Here is a 22,008-nt window from a genome sequence, read left to right on the forward strand (position 1 = left end):
TTTACATCTTATTGTTTTTAATTATAAAAGTATCAAAATATTATTGAGGGGGATTAAATAAAGATATGGGCAAAATTCAAAATATTCTTTTCTGTCTGACTTATTTGCCTAGGACCAGTGGTAAGCATCATGGGCATTATGCAGATAAGAAGAGTTTGAATTATAAAGAACAGCTACAAAAAAATAGAAAGAAAGATGAAAAAGAAAAAGAAAAATGTATCTTATCCCAGATACTTGACTAGCAAAATATAAATGGCTATTGCAACTAAAGGATAACAGATGAGATAAACTTGTCCCAACAATATTTCTTACCACTATCAAGTATACTGTCCCAAACTGGAACACTTAAGAATACAAAGGTTCGGGGGCAGCTGGGTAGCTCAGTGGATTGAGAGCCAGGCCTAGAGTTGGGAGGTCCTAGGTTCAAATGTGGCCTCAGCCACTTCCTAGCTGTGTGACCCTGGGCAAGTCACTTGACCCCCATTGCCTAGCCCTTACCACTCTTCTGCCTTGGAGCCAATACACAGTATTGACTCCAAGATGGAAGGTAAGGGTTTATTAAAAAAAAAACAAACAAAGAATACAAAGGTTCAAAGTATGAAGTTCCTATATTTAAGTCAACTATGTATACTCAAAATTTTGTTTAAATTTTGTTCAAAAGATTTTATTCTAGGTAGGGGCATGGTCCCTTTAAATTAGACAGCCTATAATTAAAGTCAATTATCTTAAACTAAGAGAATCAGCTACCCAGACCAAATTCTGAGATTAGTATTGTAAATGAAAGTTTAAATAAGCTCCCAGGCAAAGAGACCAATAGACCAAGAAAACTAAAGTGGAAATTTTGGTCCTTCTGATTAAACAGATCCCAAACCTTCCTGATTAAGGGAAAGAACCACTGCTTTAACTTTCCAATTTAAGTTTATTATTATGTAAAAACTTACTAAGAAAGCAAGAGCTTTCTCCAAAGAGAATTTTTTAAATTGAGGCTTTCCTTTACTTATCTAAAAACAGTCTGAATCAGGTACACAGAATGTCCTAGAATTAAGACCACTGAAAAGTAGGTGATTTTTATGTTACAACAACATAAAATGTGAGAGTACAACACTAAGAAAGGTCTTTGATTACTTTACATCTAAATGGTAATAAATTAAATTTCTTCTAAATTGCTTCTAAATAGCATACTTGAAATGAATTATTGATTAATGTTGTTTGGGTTCTATCATGTGACCAGCTAGTTATAAAAAGAATTCATGGCTACAAGTTGTCACAGTTAAGCAAAGAGAGCCACTAGAAATTCAAGTAAAATACATGTTGTATTATATACCATATGACAAACGTCCAAAACCACAAAGTATACAGTAGTGAAAACTAACTTAGAGTTCTGGCTAGAAAAGCATTCCTATATTCCTATCAAAAATTTCTCTACTTCTCCCAAACCTAGAATTCACTTTCAAATTTTTTGTTGGTCAATCATTTCATCTGACTCTTTATGACCCCATTTGTGCTTTTTTTTTTAAACCCTTACCTTCCATCTTGGAGTCAATACTGTGTGGTAAGTGGTAAGGGCTAGGCAATGAGGGTCAAGTGACTTGCCCAGGGTTACACAGCTGGAAAGTGTCTGAGACCAGATTGGAACATAGGGCCTCCCATTTCTAGGCCTGGCTCTCAATCCACTGAGCTACCCAGCTGCCCTCCCCCATATGTGCTTTTCTTAGCAAATATACTGGAGTAGCTTGCCATTTCCTTTTCCAGTTCATTTTACAGGAAACTGGGGCAAACAGTTAAGTGACTTGCATTCACACAGCTCTTAAGTATTTGAGGCCAGATTTGAACTCATGAAGATAAGTCTTCTTGATTTCAAGTCCAGTGCTCCAAGCTGGCCCAATGACTTCCAAAATCAGCAAGTAATTTTTAACTTCCATAGGAAAAGATTGGATATAGCTATCAAATTATTTCTGAAATTAAGAAAAAGAAGCTGCAGATGGATATAAAATTATTAAGATATTAAATAGCTCTAATTATTGGGAAGCTTCTTGACATCAAGTCTAAATTTATCTCTTTACATCTGGTGCTACCTTTGGAGACAAGAGAACAAGTCTGATCACTCTTCTGCATGAGAGGTCTTCTGATAATTTGAACATAGATATCATATTCCTCCAAAGTCTTCTCTGCTTTAGGCTAAACATCCCCAATATCTTCAGATGATCCTCATTTGACAGAGACTTAAAGCCTATCACTATCTTGGTTGCCCTCTTCTAGATGCTACCTATCTTATCAGTTTCCTTCCTAAAGTATGGCACTCCAAACTGAAGACCTCCTCCAGATATGGTCTAACCAAGGCATGAAACAGAATTGCCGTCATCTCTGCATTTTTGGAAGTTTTTGTATTTTCTAATGTAGCCTAAGTTTACATTAGCTTATTTAGCTACCAGATCTTGATTAATATTGCATTCTACATCTACTTGAATTTCTCAAGTCTTCTTCATACCAGCTATTTTCTAGTCATGCCTCCCTTATTATGTATTTGCAAAGCTGAACTATTTATATTCCCATAAGGCCTTATAGTTATTGCTGTTTAATTTTACCATATTAAATTCAGCCCAATGCACCAGTCTTGTGAAGACATTTTTGGATCCTGATGTTGGCATCCACTGCCTTTTACAATCTCTTCCAGTTTTGTGTTGTCTGAAAATTTTACAAGCATGTCATTCATGCTTTTATCCAAATTACTGTTAAAAATATTAAACAGCATCAGGCTAAGCACAGGTTTTTGGCACACTTCATTGGAAAGCTATTATGTTGACTTTAAACAATGGGAGTCCTTTAGTCTAATTATTCAACCAGTGCTAACTCTGTCCATTAGCCGATATATCTACCATTTGCATAAGAAAAGTATGAACTTATCAAATGTTTTGCTAAAATCAAGATACAATTATTTTATTCATAAAAAAAGCTCAAAAATGTGTATAATATGGAATTTATAAATATTAACATTTTTCCTTTTTGAAGCAGAATTGTGTAGAGTATGTTAAAGGCATTAAAAATAAAGTCACTAAGAACAAAGATGATTTTATTTTTATGTTTTTATCCCCAAGGGAAAACACCCACCAATGTAGAAGAGGAAAATTTTAGGGAAAAAATCTCCCACAAGATCTAAGCTCATATTCTACAACTTTCTTAAGTATTTCTTTTTGCAGCTAGTACCATCACCTAGAAAGGAGTCATAAACAAGTAACTGCTTAATAAATATTTTCAGTAACAATAAAATGATCCACTCAATCTCACTAAGCCAATTACATAAACTTTTGCCTTCTAAACACAAATCATTACCTATCTGACATCATTAGATAAATCACTTCAATTATTTCTTTTTTCTTTCTTTTTATTCATTTACTTGGGGATGGGGGTCAAAGAAGTTGTCCTCTCTTTTTCCTGTCTTGCCCAAAGTGGAAGTACCTGATGCCAAATGATTAGCATGAGAACTCTGCCAGAGGCCGGTTCATCCCTCTTTAAGTAACCCGGTGGCCCCATTCTCTCAAGAGCTCACCATACTTGTGCTGGGCTAAGTGTGGACACTGAATTAATTCAGCTAATAACTCAAACAATTCGCTAGTCTCAGCCTCCCCATAGGAGGGATTACAATTGTACATTTCCACACCTATTAGAAAATTCTTTCTTAGATTAATTTCCTATTTTATTTTTGCTGCAAATTTCCAATGTCTCAAACATAAAATATAACAACACATTAGTACAATGTCTTGTCATTCATTTAATATTATATTTTCAACTTACATGCCTAAGACATATTTAAGGGACAATGAAATGAAATATTTGCCTTTTATGGAATTTAATAGCTATCAAAAATTGGCAAAACAATTAACTCTAAATTTTTGCAACTTAATAATGGTATGGGGATGCTTTTGGACTGGTTAGTTTCCAATTTCTTCAACATGGCATCATAATTATAAATTGTTTAGCTCTATTTTTTAATAACTAAAATAGCCTGCTAAAAATCAAATTTTAGAAATGCTTGAATTTGTTGGCTAAAAATAACTTCTCTCATAAGTAATTTTCTCCCAAATATGTAGAAAGTAAAAAAAATATAATTAATCTTGAAAATTAAAAAAATAAAGCTATTGCTAATATTGTAACTATACTTTTAAAGAGGAAAAACAAATATAGACTACTCACCTTTGCACACCATAGGGTCTTTCTAAAATAGGTTCTTTAAAGGGAGGTGGAATGTGACCAAAATAATCAGGATAAGCCACTTCTGAATATTCAGGAACAGATTTAGTATTTTTCACAATCTCCACATACAGATCAGAATCATGGAGTGGTGGTACATTGGGTACTTCAAGTGATGTTTGCTCCACTGATGAGTTAGATTCTGAATCCTCATCTTCTTCAGTTTCAACTCCAGTAAAGCACAGCTTTCCTAGTTGAACTGTTCGCCCCTCAAAGAGTACATTTCCACAAGTAGAAATATGTGGACATGCTTTAGTACATGTAATAGAGGTAAGGTGAGGATTGGAATCTTTTTTAATTCCAGCAGTAAAACTCTGGGATGGCTGGGGAGCATTCTGCAGTGTTATTCGATCCAAAGCCTTCACTAGGTCACTAGTGAGATATTGGTTTGAAGAAACTGTTCTATTTTGATCACCTTCCTGTGGCTGCAATGAATTATCACTGTTTTTAACATCTTCTTTTGCCATGTCTATTAGAGTAGGTTGTTTATCACTTTCCTCTCCTTGTGAATTGGTATTCTTTTTCACTGAATTACTGCTTGGTTCCACAGGTTGTTCTTCTCCTGCTGTAGGAACAACAATAGGTCCACCTAGATTTCCTTCCTTTGCCAAGGGCTTTGGTTCTTTGGCAATTAAATCACATTCCTTCAAAAGCAAAAATTAATATAGAATTTACCAGCATATAGTAAAATGTTTTAGCAAAAATAAATATAACATCTAAATTCCTTCATATTGTATTATAATAATATAACAAACAATTGGCAGCACTGCTTCAATGATGGTGAACCTTTTAGAGACCTTTAGAGTGCCCATATGACATGCCCAGCCCCACACCTTGACCTCTACCCCCGCCACAGCCTTACCCCACACAGGGAAGGGAGGAAGCACTCCCATTGGGCTGCTGGACAGAGGGGGTGAAGTGAAAAAGTGTCTCCAGGGCCAGAGTGGGCATGCCCACAGAGAGGGCTTTGCATGACCTCTCTGACATGCATGTCATAGGTTTTCATCATCATGGGCTCAAAGATACCCTCAGATTCAGGAAAACCTGGGTTCAGTCCCCATCTTTGCCACATCCCAGCTATACACCCCTAGATACATCACTTATCCTTTCTGCTACCTGAGGCAATGCTCTCAAAGTATAAAACTGCAGACTAGGTATTGATCTACATTAATGGAGGAAGTTTTCTCACCAAAAGATTCTTCATATCAATGAAATCAAAGATCTGAGATCAGAAAAAAAAGAAATCATACTGAGCACTTTAAAATCAGAATGTAGGAATAAATGTTTCTTTAATTCTTCCCCTCCTAGCTTAGAGAGTTTTAAAAGAAAATGAAAATGTTAAGAAGTTACTCATCTTTCTGAATAAGAGACATCAGAAGAATCTTAAAAGTCAAATATATGATCTTTTAGAGAAATATATAAATATTTTAATCACCATGGAAGGAAAATAACCTCATCAAATCCCTTTGCTGAAATACCTAGCTATATACAATCAATATTATAAAAGGGAATTGGGTGAAGTCAGAACAGGAATGATGAACAGGGATGTCCTCAGTATAAATATATGAAGTTATAAAATATGCTCACTGATGAATTATGAAGCTATAGCTTTAGTTCTATAATTGTAAATATCCAATAAAAAAGCAGAAGGGAATTTATATTCAAAGGTTATGAATGTAAAGCCTCTGAAGGGAAATTCCTATTAATTATAAAGCAAGGAAAAATGAGGAAAGAAGAATGCATAGAAAAGGAAGATAATTCTGAAAATCCTGTAAAAATATAACTAGTACTCCAACAGACTACCAGAAGCCAAGCTGCCACCTCAATCTCTTTCTGGCCTAAAATATTCAGTTTTTTAAAATTCTCATTGTAATTTTTTCAATGGCAACATATCTAAATATTTGTTAAATGCCACTCTGTGTCACACATTTCGGTAGTTGAAATACACAAAGAATAAACAAAACAAAAAGAAAACAAAAAAGAAAACAGTTTCTGCCTTAAAGGAATTTATATTCTATTTGAATATAAATGAAAGAATATACACACAGAAAATTAAATGCAAAATAGATATAAAGTCATACATTGGGGAGTGCACAAATAGCTTGGGAAGTGGAAGATCAAGATAGAACTCTTATAGGAGATATACTTGAAAGGGACCTTGAATAAAGTTAGGGATTTTACAAAACAAAGGTGAAGGACAAGCACATCAGGTATGGGAAAGGGCCTGTGCAAAGGCAAAGATACAGACAGAATACATTGATGGGTCATCTTAGACTGAGAACAGAAATCAAGATCATTTGGCCAGAACATAGAAAACAGGTACAATAAGACAAGAACAAGAGGATCAATCCAGACTAAAGGCTGCATCCATGCCAAAAATGTTTGAATTTTACATTAGAGGCAAGAGGAAATAACTGAGGACTTTGCTCAAAGAAGTCAGTCATGTTAAATGGTATATCAATCTAGCAAATGTCAATGATGTATTAGAAATAGGAAAGATTTGAGGCAAGACAATTTAGAATACTCTTTCAAAAGTCATTGTCATCATTATTAAAAACAAGGCATTTATTTACTAAGCAATTGCTACTGGCCAAGTACTATGCTAAGTACTTGGTCCAGGTGAGGGCTGATAAGGGCCTGGACTAGGGTGGTGGTAATATGAGTGGTAAGAATGTGACAAACATGAATGTTATAGGGATAGAGTTAACATGACTTGACAACTGAGTGATATAAGGCAAAGAAAAGGTAAGAACTGAATATGACACTAAGATTATGAACCTGGGTGATAAAAAAGATGATAGTAACCTTAATCAAAAAAAGCAGTTACTCTGATACATTGTGGCACAATCAAATGTAATGGACTTCTCTACTAGCAGCAATGCAAAGATCCAGGACAACTCTGAGGGACTTTTGAGAAAGAACATTATCTACATCCAGAGGAAGAACTGTGGCAGCAGAAATGCAGAAGAAAAACATATGATTGATCACGTAGTTCAATGGGTGCAAATTGTAAAAATATAGAAATAGGTTTTAAACAATGATACATGTATATAACCAAGTAGAATTGCTCATCAGCTCAGGGAGGGAGGGAGGAAGAGGGCAGGGAAAAAACATGAATCATGGAACCACGGAAAAATATAATTAATTTATTTTTTAAAAGGAACTTTCATTTATTAAGGGAAAAAGAACAGTTACAGATCTACAAAACTAGCTTCATCTTCAGAACTTCTGCCTTGAGACCCTGCTATCCTGATTAGTGTCGGTCTTATCTGGCCCACTCTTTCAAGACCCCAGACATGCTTGATTTCATTCGTATTCCCCCCCCCAATCATATGGTCCCAAATAATTATTAATTAATAGTTGCTGTCTTAGTTTTAAAATCATGAAAGAGTCTCTTTTTTTAATTGCTCATTTACACATAGTCTTCAAAAACTGTTTTTGTTTTTTCAGTTTGGTAATGAGTGAAAAAAAAATAGGCTTCTTGCAACTTAAGGTTCAATAGAATAAGGTCATTCTAACTTATCTTGTAAATAATATGCATTTTTTGTTGTTGTTCAATCATTTCAGTAGTGTTTGACTCTTTATGACTGATTTGGAATTTCCTTGGCAAAGATACTGTAAAGGTTTGCCATTTCCTTCCCCAGCTAATAGAAGATGAGGAAACTGAAGTAAACAGGGTTTAATGACTTTCCCACAGTCACACAGCTAGTGTCTACAGCTAGATTTTAATTTAGGTATTTCTAACTTGAGGCCTACACTCTATCCACTGTGCCATCTAGCTGCTCCTAACATGCAAACTCAAGTAGAAAATAGTCATCAAAATTCATTTAATCTGTGTTTAAAATCTCATGGCCTGCCAGGATCTAATGCATTAATAAGTCAGTAAAACTTCTCACTGGTCTTATAACAATAAAAAAAATTTTTTAAGATTTTCTATATAACATCACTGGAACTCACTTTGTACTCTCCAAACACATTAAACATTCAGGTAACTGTAATAGGAAAAAACTTTCTCTTGGGCATAAAAATTGAGAGATATTTGGATACCAAGACATCTGCAATCATATTGGATATATCTTTTCAGTTAGTTAATGAAACAAGATATTCCACATATCATCTGCCATGGAAATAAGGCTAACAATCCAAAATGCAGTATATTAAAAAGCACAGACTTCTGAAAGTTTCTTTTAAAATTAGCTTCTTAAAAAAATAAGAATGAAAATTTAAAAGCAAAAATAAAATTAGCTTCTTTCCTTCCAATAAAATGGAAGTTAGCTTTCTCAATCAGTAGTAAGTCTTTATGGAGTTTAATCTAACTTAATTATCACTTAGGATAAAAACCTTTAACATGAATTAAGGGTGATAGTAAATTTTATGCTAAATGTTTTAATACTTCCCCATTAATTTTTCATGTGAAATTATCAGAAAAAAATAATAAATTTAAAAGGTGAACACATTTACTTGCAAATGTCAATGATATTATTTAAGTGGCTTTTAGTTATCTCTTTTGACTAGTTCTTATTTCCAACATGTCAGTGCAATTGAGACAAAGGAGATAATAACCTGATTCATTTTAAGTAATATTTTAAAAATTCTAATGTTGTAGCATTAATGTAGTCTACATATTATTTTCGCTCAAAGAATCCTTAAAGATAACCAAGTCTGGGCCAATATGGCAACAAAGAAAAGTGATAAATGTTGGAGGGGATGTGGCAAAATTGGGACACTAATACACTGCTAGTAGAGTTGTGAATTGATCCAACCATTCTGGAGGGCAATTTGGAACTATGTGCAAAGGGCTTTAAAAGACCTCCCACCTTTTGATCCAGTCATACCACTGCTGGGTTTGTATTCCAAAGAGATAATAGGGAAAAAGATTTGTACAATTGGAAAATGAGGGGATGCCCTTCAACTTGGGAACAGCTGAACAAATTGTGGTATCTGATGGTGATCGAATATTATTGTGTTTAAAAGGAATAACAAACTGGAGGAATTCCATGTGAACTAGAATGACCTCCAGGAATTGATGCAGAGTGAAAGGAGCAGAAGCAGGAGAACATGGTACACAGAGATTGATACATTATGGCACAATCACATGTAACAGACTTTTCTACTAGTAGCAATGCAATGACCCAGGACAATCCAGAGGAATTTAGGAGAAAGAACACTATCCACATCCAAAGAAAGAATCATGGGAGTAGAAACAAAGAAGAAAAACATATAATCGATCACATAGTTCAATGGGGATATGATTAGGGTTTCGATGTTAAAGGATCACTCTACTGCAAATATTATTAACATGGAAATGGGTTTTGAACAATGATGCATGTATAACCCAGTGGAACTGCTTGTCAGCTCTGGGAGGGGGGAGGAAAAGAAGGGAGGAAATTATGAATCATTTAACCATAGAAAAATATTCTAAAGAAAAAAAGAAAAAAAAGATAACCAAGTCTGTACTTTTTTTTTTTAAGGACTAAATCTCTCTATCTTACCCAACCTGAAAATGTATTATTATTAGCTCACAGGTCAGACCCCATTCCTGAGCAGAAAGAAAAGCTCTGATCACCATTTGCAATCTGGGCAAGGTTCACTGTTCCATAAGTAGCCTGTAGTCTTTGTCTGTTGGTGTGTGAAAGAGATTTACCCCACCCCCCTTTCTGGGGTTGCACACCTACCTGCATGAGCCTGAACTTGACCCAGAGGTAAGGATTGCATGAAGGAAATTATTGAGTGGATTGGGTCACAAGAATAGAATGGCAGCCAGAAAAAGGCAGCAATAGAGTTAAGAGATCACAAGATAGGGGACAGAGTGATGTCCCCTGCACTGCCCCTTGGACTGCCCACCTGGGCAGCCTGGGCAAAATAGAAAGTCACAGTTGGGTCCTAAGACATGATGTGTGAGAATTAGTGGGCAGAGAAAAAGTTTGATAAACTGAGGCAAGAGCAGATTTCGCTCTCTGCATTTCCATGTTTGTTGCTGGCTGGACTTCCCTGTAAGTAGCTAAGGGGCTAATGGTGAACACAGAGTAGCAAGCTAAATGGAGCAAAAGGAAAGTAACCTATATATCTCTCTTATTTTTCCATACTTTCCCCCTATTACTTTTGATTTAATAATATTATTAATTTACAACCAGTCTCATAATTTTCCCTCTTACAAACACTGAGGGTTGTGCTAGACTTGGGACTGACACCCAATTTACTTCTCAAATGATCACTGGTCTTATAACAATTATTTAATTTTCTATATAATATCCTTAGCCCTGATACCGTTCAGAACTTCCAAACACAAGTCATCCAACAGCCTCAGCCTCCCCAGTAGCAGTGACTGCAGATATGTGCCACCACACTTAATTTTTGCCATTCCTTTTATAGGTAAAGGAACTTAAGAGCCAGAGAGTTAAATGGTTTGGACAAGGTCACACCTCTAACTGGTTATTAACCGAGGAAAAATTCTTCCTCATTTTAAAAATGAAAAGCAAATAAATATCTTTTGATTTAGGAGAGAAAATAATTCTTAGTTGAGCAAAAATTGAAAGACTTAGATTAATCAGCTTTTTTCCTTTTTTTTTTACCTTAAATTCATCAGAAAGTTCAGGGAAAAAGTGTTCATACATTTTTAGTTCTTCTATTGGCCGTCCTATTTCTTGCTTAGGTTTTAACTTGTTAATATCCGTCTCAATATCATCATTCTGTAACAATCAAAATACATTTTATGAAGAGTTAAACAAAACACATTTAAATAAACCAGAATATACTCTCAATTTAAAGTCATCCAAATCACTACACGGAATTAAAGTCAAAAGATGAGTAGAATAAATTTCAAAATAATTCTTATTTATTTTCTTATAATAATATTTTTTAATTTAACATTTTAAGTGTTCTTTCACAAAAGAAATCACAGCATTATCAAAGCAATTCATGAGTCAAAGTAAAACTGTAAAATATATATTTAATGTTCAGTTTTAAGAAAAGTTGAATTAAAAAACCTTAGCTAAGGTATATTAGCAATTTTTGAATATGAAAAATTCAGGGAAACATGGGAAGACTTGCATGAAGGGAAATAGTAAATAAAAAAGGACCGAAAGAACATATGCTTATATAAAAATTAATCAACTAATGTTTAACTGTTCCAGGCACTGAGCTAAGCTCTGGGACAGGGGTAAGCCAGTTTCTTTACCCAGTTTACCTTCTACTCAGAGAATACATGTTTACAGAGAAATAGACACATTATCCACACAAATAAATACGAAGTAATTTTCACAATGATGTGAAGGACTAAGTGAATAACTGCCAGAGGTTTCAGGAAAAAAAACCCTTTGAAGAAGGTTGAGAGATAAGCAGGAATATCATTTAGATATTAAATTTTATTTTTTCTCCAATTAAATGTAAAAAGTTTCCAACATTTTTCAAAAAATATTGAGTCTCTAATTCTTTCTCTCCCTCCCTTTGCCCCAATCCTCCACCTTCTTTCAGACAGTATGCAATCTTATATAGATTTTATATGTGTAACCATGTAAAACATTTTTTCCATATTAATCTTTTTGTGAAAGGAAACTCAAATAGGAAAAAAAATTAAATGTAAAAAAAGTTTGCTTTGGTCTGGATTCAGACTATATTCCAGAAGTAGATGGCATTTTTTACCAAAAGTTTTTACCAAGAGTTTACCAAGAGTTCATTGATTATATGGCTTAGTAAAGTTTGAGTTGTTCACTCTAAAAGTAGTATTCCTGTCACTGTTTCTCCTGGTTCTGCTTATTTCACTCTAATTCAGGCAATGTCTTTCCACATTTTTCTGAGCTCCTCATGCTTGTTATTTCTCATGGCACAATAGTATTCCATTATAATCATATATTGTAAGTTACTCAGCCATTCCCCAGTTGATAGGTATCTCCTCATTTTCCAAATCTTTCCCCCCTTAAAAGAGCTGCTTTAAATATTTTTGTACATATAGGTCTTCCCCCACCCCTTTAAAAAATTTTTGGGGGGGATACAAACCTAATAATGGTATTGCTGTATCAAAGGGTATGTACTGTTTTATAGCCCTTTGGGCATAGATCCAAATTGCTCTTCTGAATGACTGAACAGTTTTACAACTTCCCCAACAGTGTATTTCTGTCCCAGTTTTCTCATATTCCCTCCAAGTTTTGTCATTTTCCTTTTCTGTCACCATAGTCAATCTTATAGGTATGGGGTGGTACCTCAGAATTGTCATAATTTGCATTTCTCTAAATAACAGTGATTTACAGCATTTTTTGCACAACAACAAAGAGTTTTAATTACTTTTTCTGAGAATTGCCTTTTCATAGCTTTTGACCACTTATCAATTGGGGAATGACTTATTCTTATATGTTCAACTCATTTTTCTATATGTATTTGAGAAATAAGGCCTTTACTAGAGAGACTTGTAAAAAAAATTATATCATTATGATTATTTAATATTGCTTTCTCTCCTATTTTCCTCTTTTGAGTTTCTAACCTCCACCTCCTTCAATTTGCCTTCTTTTCTATCAGCCTTTTCTTATCTCCCTTTCCTGTAATCCAATTGATTATGTATGTTCCTCCCTCACTGAGCCAATTCTGATGAGAGCAAGGTTCACATGCTCTCCTCCCCAGCTCCATCTTACCCTCCACTGTGATAATTCTTTCATGCCACTTTTATACACAATAATTTACCCCATTCTGTTTTCTCCTACATCCTTCTCCCAATGCATTCCTCTTTCTCATGGCCTTAATTTTATTTTTTTCTATCATTTCATTATATTCAACTCATACCCTTGCCCTATCTATGTATATTCCCTCTTACTGCCCTAATAATGGCAAAGTTCTTCGGTGTTACAAGAATCATCTTCCTATGTAGGGATGGACACAGTGTAACCGTATTGTCTTTGGATTTCTCTTTATTGTTTACCTTTTTATGATTCTCTTAAGCCTTGTATTTGAGCGTAAAAATTTCCATTCAGTTCTGGTCTTTTCATTAGGCATGTTTGAAAGTCCTCTATTTCACTGAATACCCATTTTCCCCCCTCAAGGATAATGCTCACTTTTGCTGGCTGACTCTTGAAGTCCTAGCTCCTGTGCCTTCTAGAATATCATATTCCAGGTCCTCTGATCCTTTAGTGTAGAAGCTGCTGAGTCTTGGGTTACCATTACTATAGCTCCAATATTTGAATTGTTTCTTTTGGGCTGCTTGCAATATTTTCTCCTTGACCTGGTAGTTCTGGAATTTGGCTATAATATTCCTGGAAGTTTTTCTTTGAGTATCTCTTTTTGGGGGTGATTGGTAGATTCTTTAAATTTCTATTTTTGTCTTTTCATTTAACAGAGCGGTTTGAAAGATGATGTCAAAACTCTTTTTTTTGATCATGGTTTTCAGGTAGTCCAATAATTCTTAAGTGAGCTCTCCTAGATTTATTTTCCATATCAGTAGTTTCCCCCATATTTTCCAAGAGATATTCCCATGTTCTATTTTTCTATTCTTTTGATTTTGATTGTTTCTTGATGTCTCATGAAGTCATTAGCTTCCATTTCCCCAATTCTAATTTTTAAGGCATGATTTTATTGAGTGAGCTTTTGTACCACCTTTTCTATCAGATGAATTACACTTCTTAAAGAATTCTGTTTCTCAATGAATTTTTGTACCTCTTTTTCCAAAGCACCAATTCTGTCTTTCAAGAAGTTTTTCTCTTCAGTACATTTTTGTATATATTTTTCCATTTAACTAATTCTGTTTTTAGTGAGTTCTTTTCTTCTTTGGATTTTGGGATCTCTTACCAGTTTGGCCTATTCTGTTTTTCAAGGTATTAATTCCTTCAGTTTTTATGTGTACCTCCTTAACAAGCCATGATTCTTTTTTTCATGATTCTCCTGTATCTCTTATTTCTTTTCCCAAATTTTCTTCTTCTTCTCCTATTTGTTTTTCAAAGTCATTTTTGAGCTCCTCCATTAATTATTTTTGGGCTTGAGAGCAATTCATATTTTTCTTGAAGATCTTAGATGTAATAGTATTGACTTTGTTGTCTTCTGAATTTGAGTCTCCCCTTATCACCAAAACAACTTTCTATGTTGACTTTCTTTTTTGTTTGTTCATTTTCCTACCTTTTGCTTTTAGTTTTAAAAAACTGTTAACATTGGACTCTATAACTGCAGTGAAGGGAGCACTGTTTCTAGCTTCAGATTCTTTGTGCAGCTGCCTTCAGAGCTAGCAATGGGTATCAATTTGCTTTTAGTTCTTCCAAAATAGTATGATGTAAGGAAAGGTGTGTTTAATACTCTCCTGGCCTGTGCTCTGGTCTGTGAGTAACCCCCAGCACTCTTTTATGTCCCTTGCTCCCCTCTGGATGCAAGTGCTGGTGTATGCTGATGCTCCTCCTCACCTTATAGCTGCACTCCAAGACTGCGACCTGGTTCTACATATGGGCAATGTGACAAGAATCTTGCACCCAGAGCCAGCAAAGGAGTCCCTGTAGTATAATTCTGGGAACTTGTCTGAACCTCCCTTATCACCTATGGCTAAGAGTTCCAGAAGTCTTTGCAGCTATTTCAGCTTCATCAAAGACCTGTTGCCCTTCTTGGGCCTGCCCTGGCACTCCACACTCCACTTCCTCCCTAGTGCACTAGATCCCATGTCCTAGCCTTCTAAGTTGTTTGAGCTCAAAAATTACTCTACCTTGTCTTTTTGTGGGTTATGCTGCTCCAGAATTCATTTTGAAGTGTTATATCATAGTTTTTTGTAGGGTAATTTGGTAGAAATCAGATGGGTCCCTGTACCTTCTCTGCCATCTTGGCTTCTCTCCCCTGTACTTCCAGGAGACCAATTAGGAGAAAATTGCAATAGTCCAGGCAAGAGGTGAAATAGGCCTGACCAAGGGTGGTTGTGTTATGAATGCAGTTACAACAAATTCTAGTAAAATACAACATAAATGTTATAAATATGTTATCAAAGTAAAAGTACCCAAGCTTTCTTTCAGCTAAGAATTGATAAACCAGTTTTTTTGTTTTGTGGAAGAGATATACTTTGTGAGAGGGATTGTGTGGCTCTTTTTAGGGGAAAAGTCTTGCTTCAAAATGAAATGTTTCAGTACATTTAACAATCGACATACAAATGATCCTCAAGCTTTTTCTCTCCATGATCCTTTTGAAGCTTTTGACATCTTATTCTTTTCAAAGTGTGAGAGAGAATTCTGGCTATCCGTTCTGAACAGAACAGAAGCAAACTATATGCCACTCTAGGAGGAATAGTTGAAACTAAATGAGAAGTTAAAATTATCCACTGAAAGTGAAAAAATCTTTAGTCAAAATGACTAGTCAGGAGTATCTTGTGTGTTACTCAGAAAAGATTTCAAGAAGTGCTAACTACACCACCCTAAAAGGGTGGAGGAGTTGAGAGTGATTATATTGGCTGATTTCTGCTTTGTGATCCCAAATCATAAAAGATCCTTAAAATAACTTTACCAATTATTATTAACTCTGGTTACCAGAGGGTCAAAGAGATGTACGGAAATAATTTAAATGTATTTGTTTAATAGCTCATTTTTAAATGAGTCACTCATTGCACTCATTTCACCTGAGTGCCCTTGAAGACACAGAAAATCTCTACTATGTTTACAAGGAAACAAGTAAGATTCAGTTGTATAGATGAAACACATAGTTACATACACTAATCCAAGATGAAGAATCAAAAAGCAAATGAAAATCAGGAACTTTTTCAAGAAAGCAAAGTCTAGTACCACTGCTAGGGTTGGTATCTATTTTCTCTCCTTCCTATAACTGCCTCCACAAACACTGGGAAAATATTAACAAAACCATCATAATAACAAGAATGAGGCATATGAAACAAAAAATGACTGCACTAACAATATCCAAAAAATATATACCTCATTCTGCACCCTGAATCCATCATCTCTCAGCAAAGATGTTCCATCAGTAGTCCTCTGGAATTATAACTGGTCACTAAGCTAATCAGAATTTCTATTCAATTCTACATTGCACACCATCTACCTAAATCTATCTAACTGGTACATCACAATCACTAATGTTCATAATAGTGGCTTCAGGGGAAAGTTAAATTATGTTCAATATATGTTTTTTTAAACAAGTCAGGTAAGTGTAGCATGTACTTGAGAAATATTTCTGTCAAAAGCAATTAAATTAAGTTCTGGCCCTTAAAACCTTTATTCTCAGCATGCTAAAAAAGTCCACTATCTAAAAGTAAGTATTTCCACTGAATTCCAGAGATAATCTGATAGGCTGAATTTTGCAGGGGGAAGTAACTTTCAAGGATCATCTACCAAGTCATGGAAGGAGTATCTATCCCGATTAATTCACAGGTCCTTGAAGGTGTGTGTGTGCGTGCATGCGTGCGTGCGTGTGTGTGTGTGTGTGTGTGTGTGTGTGTGTGTGTGTGTGTGTGTACACACATACTATGGAATAAATTACTTTCCTGAAAATCTTTAAAAGCAAGATGTACACTACAGCAACATAAACAATAAAAATAATACAAAACAACAAAGCAAAACAATAAAAAATTGATGTCCTCAAATTGCAAAGAACAATCATGGTCCCAAAACATACTCCCAGCCCATTCCTTTGAAGAGGTAGGAGGTCCATGGATGTGATACACTATATATGTTTTCATACTTCATTTCAATGTATTGATTGGTTTTGCTGATTTTTTCTTCTTCCTGTTTTTTTCTTTAAAAAAACTGTAATATGATCTTGCTCTCTGAGAAGGGGAGAGGAAAGCTAGTAGGAGAAATTCTGATATAAAAACAAAATATTGAAATAAAGTTTATTTTTTAAAATAGCAGTATACATATTAATTTTAAGTATTTTACACTTCAAATTTATCTATATTAAAGTATATTGCTATATATGTATATTGCTAGAGCCAAAAGGAGAGAATTAAATAACACTTCAAGTCCCCTTTCCCCTCTAAGGACTTATAATAAAACTTAACTTCTCTTTTCAACAGCTTACTCTCACTGATGATCCATAATTTAAAAAGAGAAAAGAAAAAGAAAAGAGAAAGAAAACAAGCATAAATTCAATAATAAGCCTCTGTCATTGTTTATATTTACTTTCTTTTTTACAACAGTAATGCAGAATATATATACATATATATATATATATATAAATTTATCTGACAAAAAAATTATTTATACCAACCTTAAAATTTTGGTCAATATCATCCTCATTCTCAATTTCATTTTCAGCTTCTAATTCAAGGTCTTCATTGTCATCGCTTTCATCTACTACGTCATCCACTGTGATACAAAAGGCTCTATAAGTAGGTGAGAGGTAAACTTTCTACAAAATGACACCCTGAGGAAACTGCTATGTTTAAAATACTAAGAATTCACATAATAAGATATTATAAATGTATATTCATAAATAATTGTTATTAATAAAATTAATGTTAAATAGCACTCTCTGTTGTGACTCTTTAGTATTCGTGCTTGAATTACAAATGACTATGAAATCATCAGTAAAAGTATATGTTTCTTTTATATATGCATGAAGGGAACCCTCTCCTTAGATCACACATGGGATCCTAACTATATCCCTTCATGGTCACCATAATGTAAAAATTTTAAATTATGGACTCTGGTCCTTAGGATTTTAATAGAGTTTATTAAATGTGCTTGAATTGGTAAAGACCAGAATTAGGTGAAAGGATAAAAGTAAAATAGCCTAACCTAAACTACTATGTTGGTGGTATCATCAGCCTGGCCATCGCGGTCTCCATTCCCCTAGTACACTCACCTAAGATAGAGAGCCCCTTATTTCCTGGATCCCCTCTTTCATTCCCTCCTTTTGCACTTGGATCAATTTCAGAATCATTTCCGGACCAAGTGCCTATATCACCATTCCATGACCCATGCTCCATGATGTGACGTAGCTCTAGGAGCTCAAGGACACAGATAGGACCCCATGTGTGATCCTGGGAAAGGGTTAACCTCCCCAAAATGGAGAAGTATATGTAATGGAATCTTGAGCACGGATCTAAACCCAGGAGATAAGACATACATAAATGATTTCCAGCAAACTATTTGAACAGCTATCAAAATTGGAGGAAAGGATTCTTGGATTCATTGCTCATATGTAAAACAAGTACTTTCTACTGACACCAAGTAACTATCCTATCACAAAACATTTTATTTGCAGATTGTTTTTTTAATTTATTTTTGTTTTTAAGTTTACATATTAATCTAATTTAAAATGTTCTATTATGCATTGTTATGTATGTTAACATACACATAACATAGTTAGTATGTTTTGGTTATTAGCTCAATATTACTATTGTTTATAATAAGCTTTTATCTGATGAAAAAATTATATACACTTGCTTGCACCGTGGATCATGGCCAAGTTAGAGAGGAAATAGAGCTTGCTTTTGAGTGAAAAACCTTTGTGTTATATCTCTGTTTGGCTGACCCACTGCCAAATGGGATGTGCAATATGAAATTCTGATTTTATTATTGATGTTTTTCTTTACATTTCCAATAGGATATTTGAAATTTTTCTCTCTCATTTTTTTACTTGAGTACATGGAATCAGTATTAATGTTTTTGATTTTGAAGGATAAGTTTACAATATCTAATAGCCCTAATATCAATGCATACCCAAAAAGCTTTAGACTATGGAAACCTGCCATTGATTCTTAAGTATTATGGGACTTTGACTAATAATTGTGTCTGATTTCAGAAGAAGGGATTAATAAGGAGCCACTGCACAGTGCAAAGAAGCACAAGGTCAAGGAGACCAACAATCCCTATGGGATTGATGAGGTTCTGTGCCAAGGCAGAGGACTTGTTTTGTGGTTAGAGGAAAGAGTTGTTTGACAAATTCAGACACTGGACTTCCCCATGCCAGGTTTCTACAAGTACCTTAGTTTGGCTTTCATTTTGGCTTATTTCTCCATGAGACTGAAGATAAAATCAGACCAGGGGATCACACTTCCCTTTTATCTCAGACTCTTATGCCTTCTCTTTTAGAGTATGGCAATTTTCTGTAGTACTGACTGCCAATGGATAAGTGCAATATTGCTGTAGTGGTCCTGCACTCTTGTAGGACACAAGCCACTTTAATTGGGCCTTGCTGATGATTCAAGGATCTGTTATGGTTTTGTTTTTTTACTTCTAATCTTATACACGTAAGATTTTGATACATATTTTTATCCAGAATTTAATTTTTTCTCTGTATTTAGTTTTTGGGTTTGGGGTTTTCTTTTGAAAATTGATTCACATACCTCATAACTCAGACATGTATCCCATTGGTCAACACCCTCCTAAGGGGGAATTGTGTAATTCCCCTAAATTCCAATGTTTAAGATCTTTCAAAGCAATCTTAGAAAAAGAAAATTGACAATACCCCAAATCAAGAAAGTGAATCTTTTGGAGAAGGTGACATCAGGATGTCCACAGAAACTATACACTACTTCAAGAGATCCAGAATGAACTTTGGGATATAATGAACTGAACTGAAAGGGGATGAACCCATCATTTATGTTGAATGTTAACTCTCATGCCAAAGAGGAGTGCCCCCAATTGGATTTTTGTCAATGCATCTACCAATCATTTTTTTGTTTTCTTTCTCTTCCTCTTATCCACTAATTGTTGTAATCCCCTATATGTAAAGTGAAATATTTTATACACCTCTAGTAAGAGAATTTTTAGATATATAAGTTCTTATGTGGAATGATTCATTAAGGAGACCTGACAGGTTAATCTCCTAAAAAAACAAAATAAGGAGATTTAACATGTTGGTCTCACAAAGAATCAAAAGAGATACTGTGTGAAGGGAGCCCTCTCCCAGGATCACATACGGGGTCCTATCTGCATCCCTGTGCTCCTAGAGCTACATCAACGAGCATGGGTCATGGGATGGTGACCTAGGAATTTGATCCAGAAATGATTCTGAAATTGATCCAGGTGTAAAGGGAGGGAATAAAAGAGGGGATCCAGGAAATAGGGGGCTCTCTATCTCAGATGAGCACATGAGAGGAATGGAGGCTGTGGTAGCCAGGCTGATACCATCCACACAGTAGTTTAGGTTAAGCTATTTTACTTTTATCCTTTTATCTAATTCTGATCTTTACCTATTCAAGTAAATTTAATAAACTCTATTAAATCCTAAGGACCAGAGTCCATAATTTTTAATTCTTACATGTATATATAAAAAGTCCATACTAGTGAATTTAATTCATGAGAAAAATAAGAGTTGTTCCCTTTTGCCACTTTCTCCTCTCTTGGTTTTTATGACACTTCTCTTGGTTCTTTTCTTACCTAATTGCTCTTTCAATTCCCTTTGCTTGCTTATCATCCACTCTAACTGTAAGAGTACCCCCAAAAGTTGGGTCTGTCCTGGACTTTCTTCCCTTCACTCTCTTACTTGGTAACTTGGTAAGTTCTTATAGATTTAAATATCATCTCAATACAGATTACTCCTAAATCTATATATCCAGCACAATGCTCTCTCCTGAAAGCCAGTCTTGCATCACCAACAACCTACTAGATATTTTCAATTTACTTGTCCAAAGGCATTTCAAACTCAATATCTCCAAATAAGAAATCATTATCTCTTCTTCCCTTTACTCCTCTTACACAGTGCCACATTTCAGTCAAGAGTGCATTCCATCTTTCCAGTTGGGAAGGTTCAGAATCTCAGGGTCTTCTTTTACTCTTTATTCTCCCTCAACTCATAAATTTAGTCAATTGGCAAATTTTGTTGATTTTACCTCTAAAACATCCCACATCTTTCCCTTCTCACTTATGTGGTTACCATTATAGCTCAGAATGTCATCACCTCTTATCTGGTCAGTACTATATTACCCTCCCAACTTATCCCTCCTCAATCTATCTTCCACATAGCTGCCAAAATGACTCCCACAATGCCATGTCACTCTTCTGCTCAATAAAATCCAATGGCTCTAACGGATATTATATAAACTCTAACCACTCAGATTTGATTCACCTTTCCAGTCTTATTATATATTACCCCTTTCATATACTATGTAGAATAATCAAACTGGTCAGCTGGCTGACATTCCATTTCCCTATTCTATTTGCACAAGTTGTCCATCATACTCAAAAGGCATTCCCTTCTCACTTTTACCTCTTAGAATTCCTAGTTTTCTTCAAAAGCTCATCTCATGTGGCAGCTTAGACATAAAGCTTTTCCTGATCCCTCAATTTAACAGTGCCCTCTCCCCTCAAAAACATTACATGTATTTTATGTATTCCTCTATGTAGAAGTTGTCCCTCCCAATACAATATAACCTCCACAAGAAAGCAGAATATTTCATTTTTATCTTCCTATAGCCTGTCACAGCAGCTAGGTGGTAAAGGTGGACATAGTGTTAACCTTGGAGTCAGTAAGGCCTGTGTTCAAATCCAACTTCAGATACTAGGTATGTAACCCTCAAATGTAAAATAGGAATAATAATAGTACAGGATTGTTATGAGGTCCAAATGACATAATATTTGTAAAGACTTTAGCACAGTGTCTAGAATCTAGTATTATAAAAATACTAATTCCTTTTGAAACATAAGAGAAATTTTATTAATTGATTTACTGATAAATTTTTACTAATTAAGTCTTCTGTTTCTCCCTAGGGAAGGTGTAGCTCTAGGATCAAAAAAATTAATAATAAAATTATAAACAACAGCCAGACACATGAGCTGAGAAAAAATGACTACTAGAGAAAAGAACAGTTTAGTACAAAAAAAAAAAAGACTGAGAGGCTGACAATAGAAAGAAGAA

General features: G+C 34.8%; 1 protein-coding gene across 17 annotated transcripts in view; it reads right to left on the bottom strand.

Moving 5' to 3' along the window:
- AGTPBP1 (ATP/GTP binding carboxypeptidase 1) overlaps nt 1-22,008 on the bottom strand; it is a 226,964-nt gene that overhangs the window by 61,187 nt on the left and 143,769 nt on the right. For all 17 annotated transcript variants that reach the window (XM_056805970.1, XM_056805972.1, XM_056805971.1 and 14 more), the window contains 3 exons: nt 17,413-17,510; nt 10,821-10,937; nt 4,192-4,892 (listed from right to left, as the gene is read on the bottom strand). In XM_056805970.1, coding sequence (XP_056661948.1) covers nt 4,192-4,892; nt 10,821-10,937; nt 17,413-17,510 — 916 coding nt within the window. The remainder of the gene's footprint in view (nt 1-4,191; nt 4,893-10,820; nt 10,938-17,412; nt 17,511-22,008) is intronic.

This window comes from Monodelphis domestica, chromosome 7, assembly GCF_027887165.1.
Source record: "Monodelphis domestica isolate mMonDom1 chromosome 7, mMonDom1.pri, whole genome shotgun sequence".
NCBI lineage: Eukaryota > Metazoa > Chordata > Mammalia > Didelphimorphia > Didelphidae > Monodelphis > Monodelphis domestica.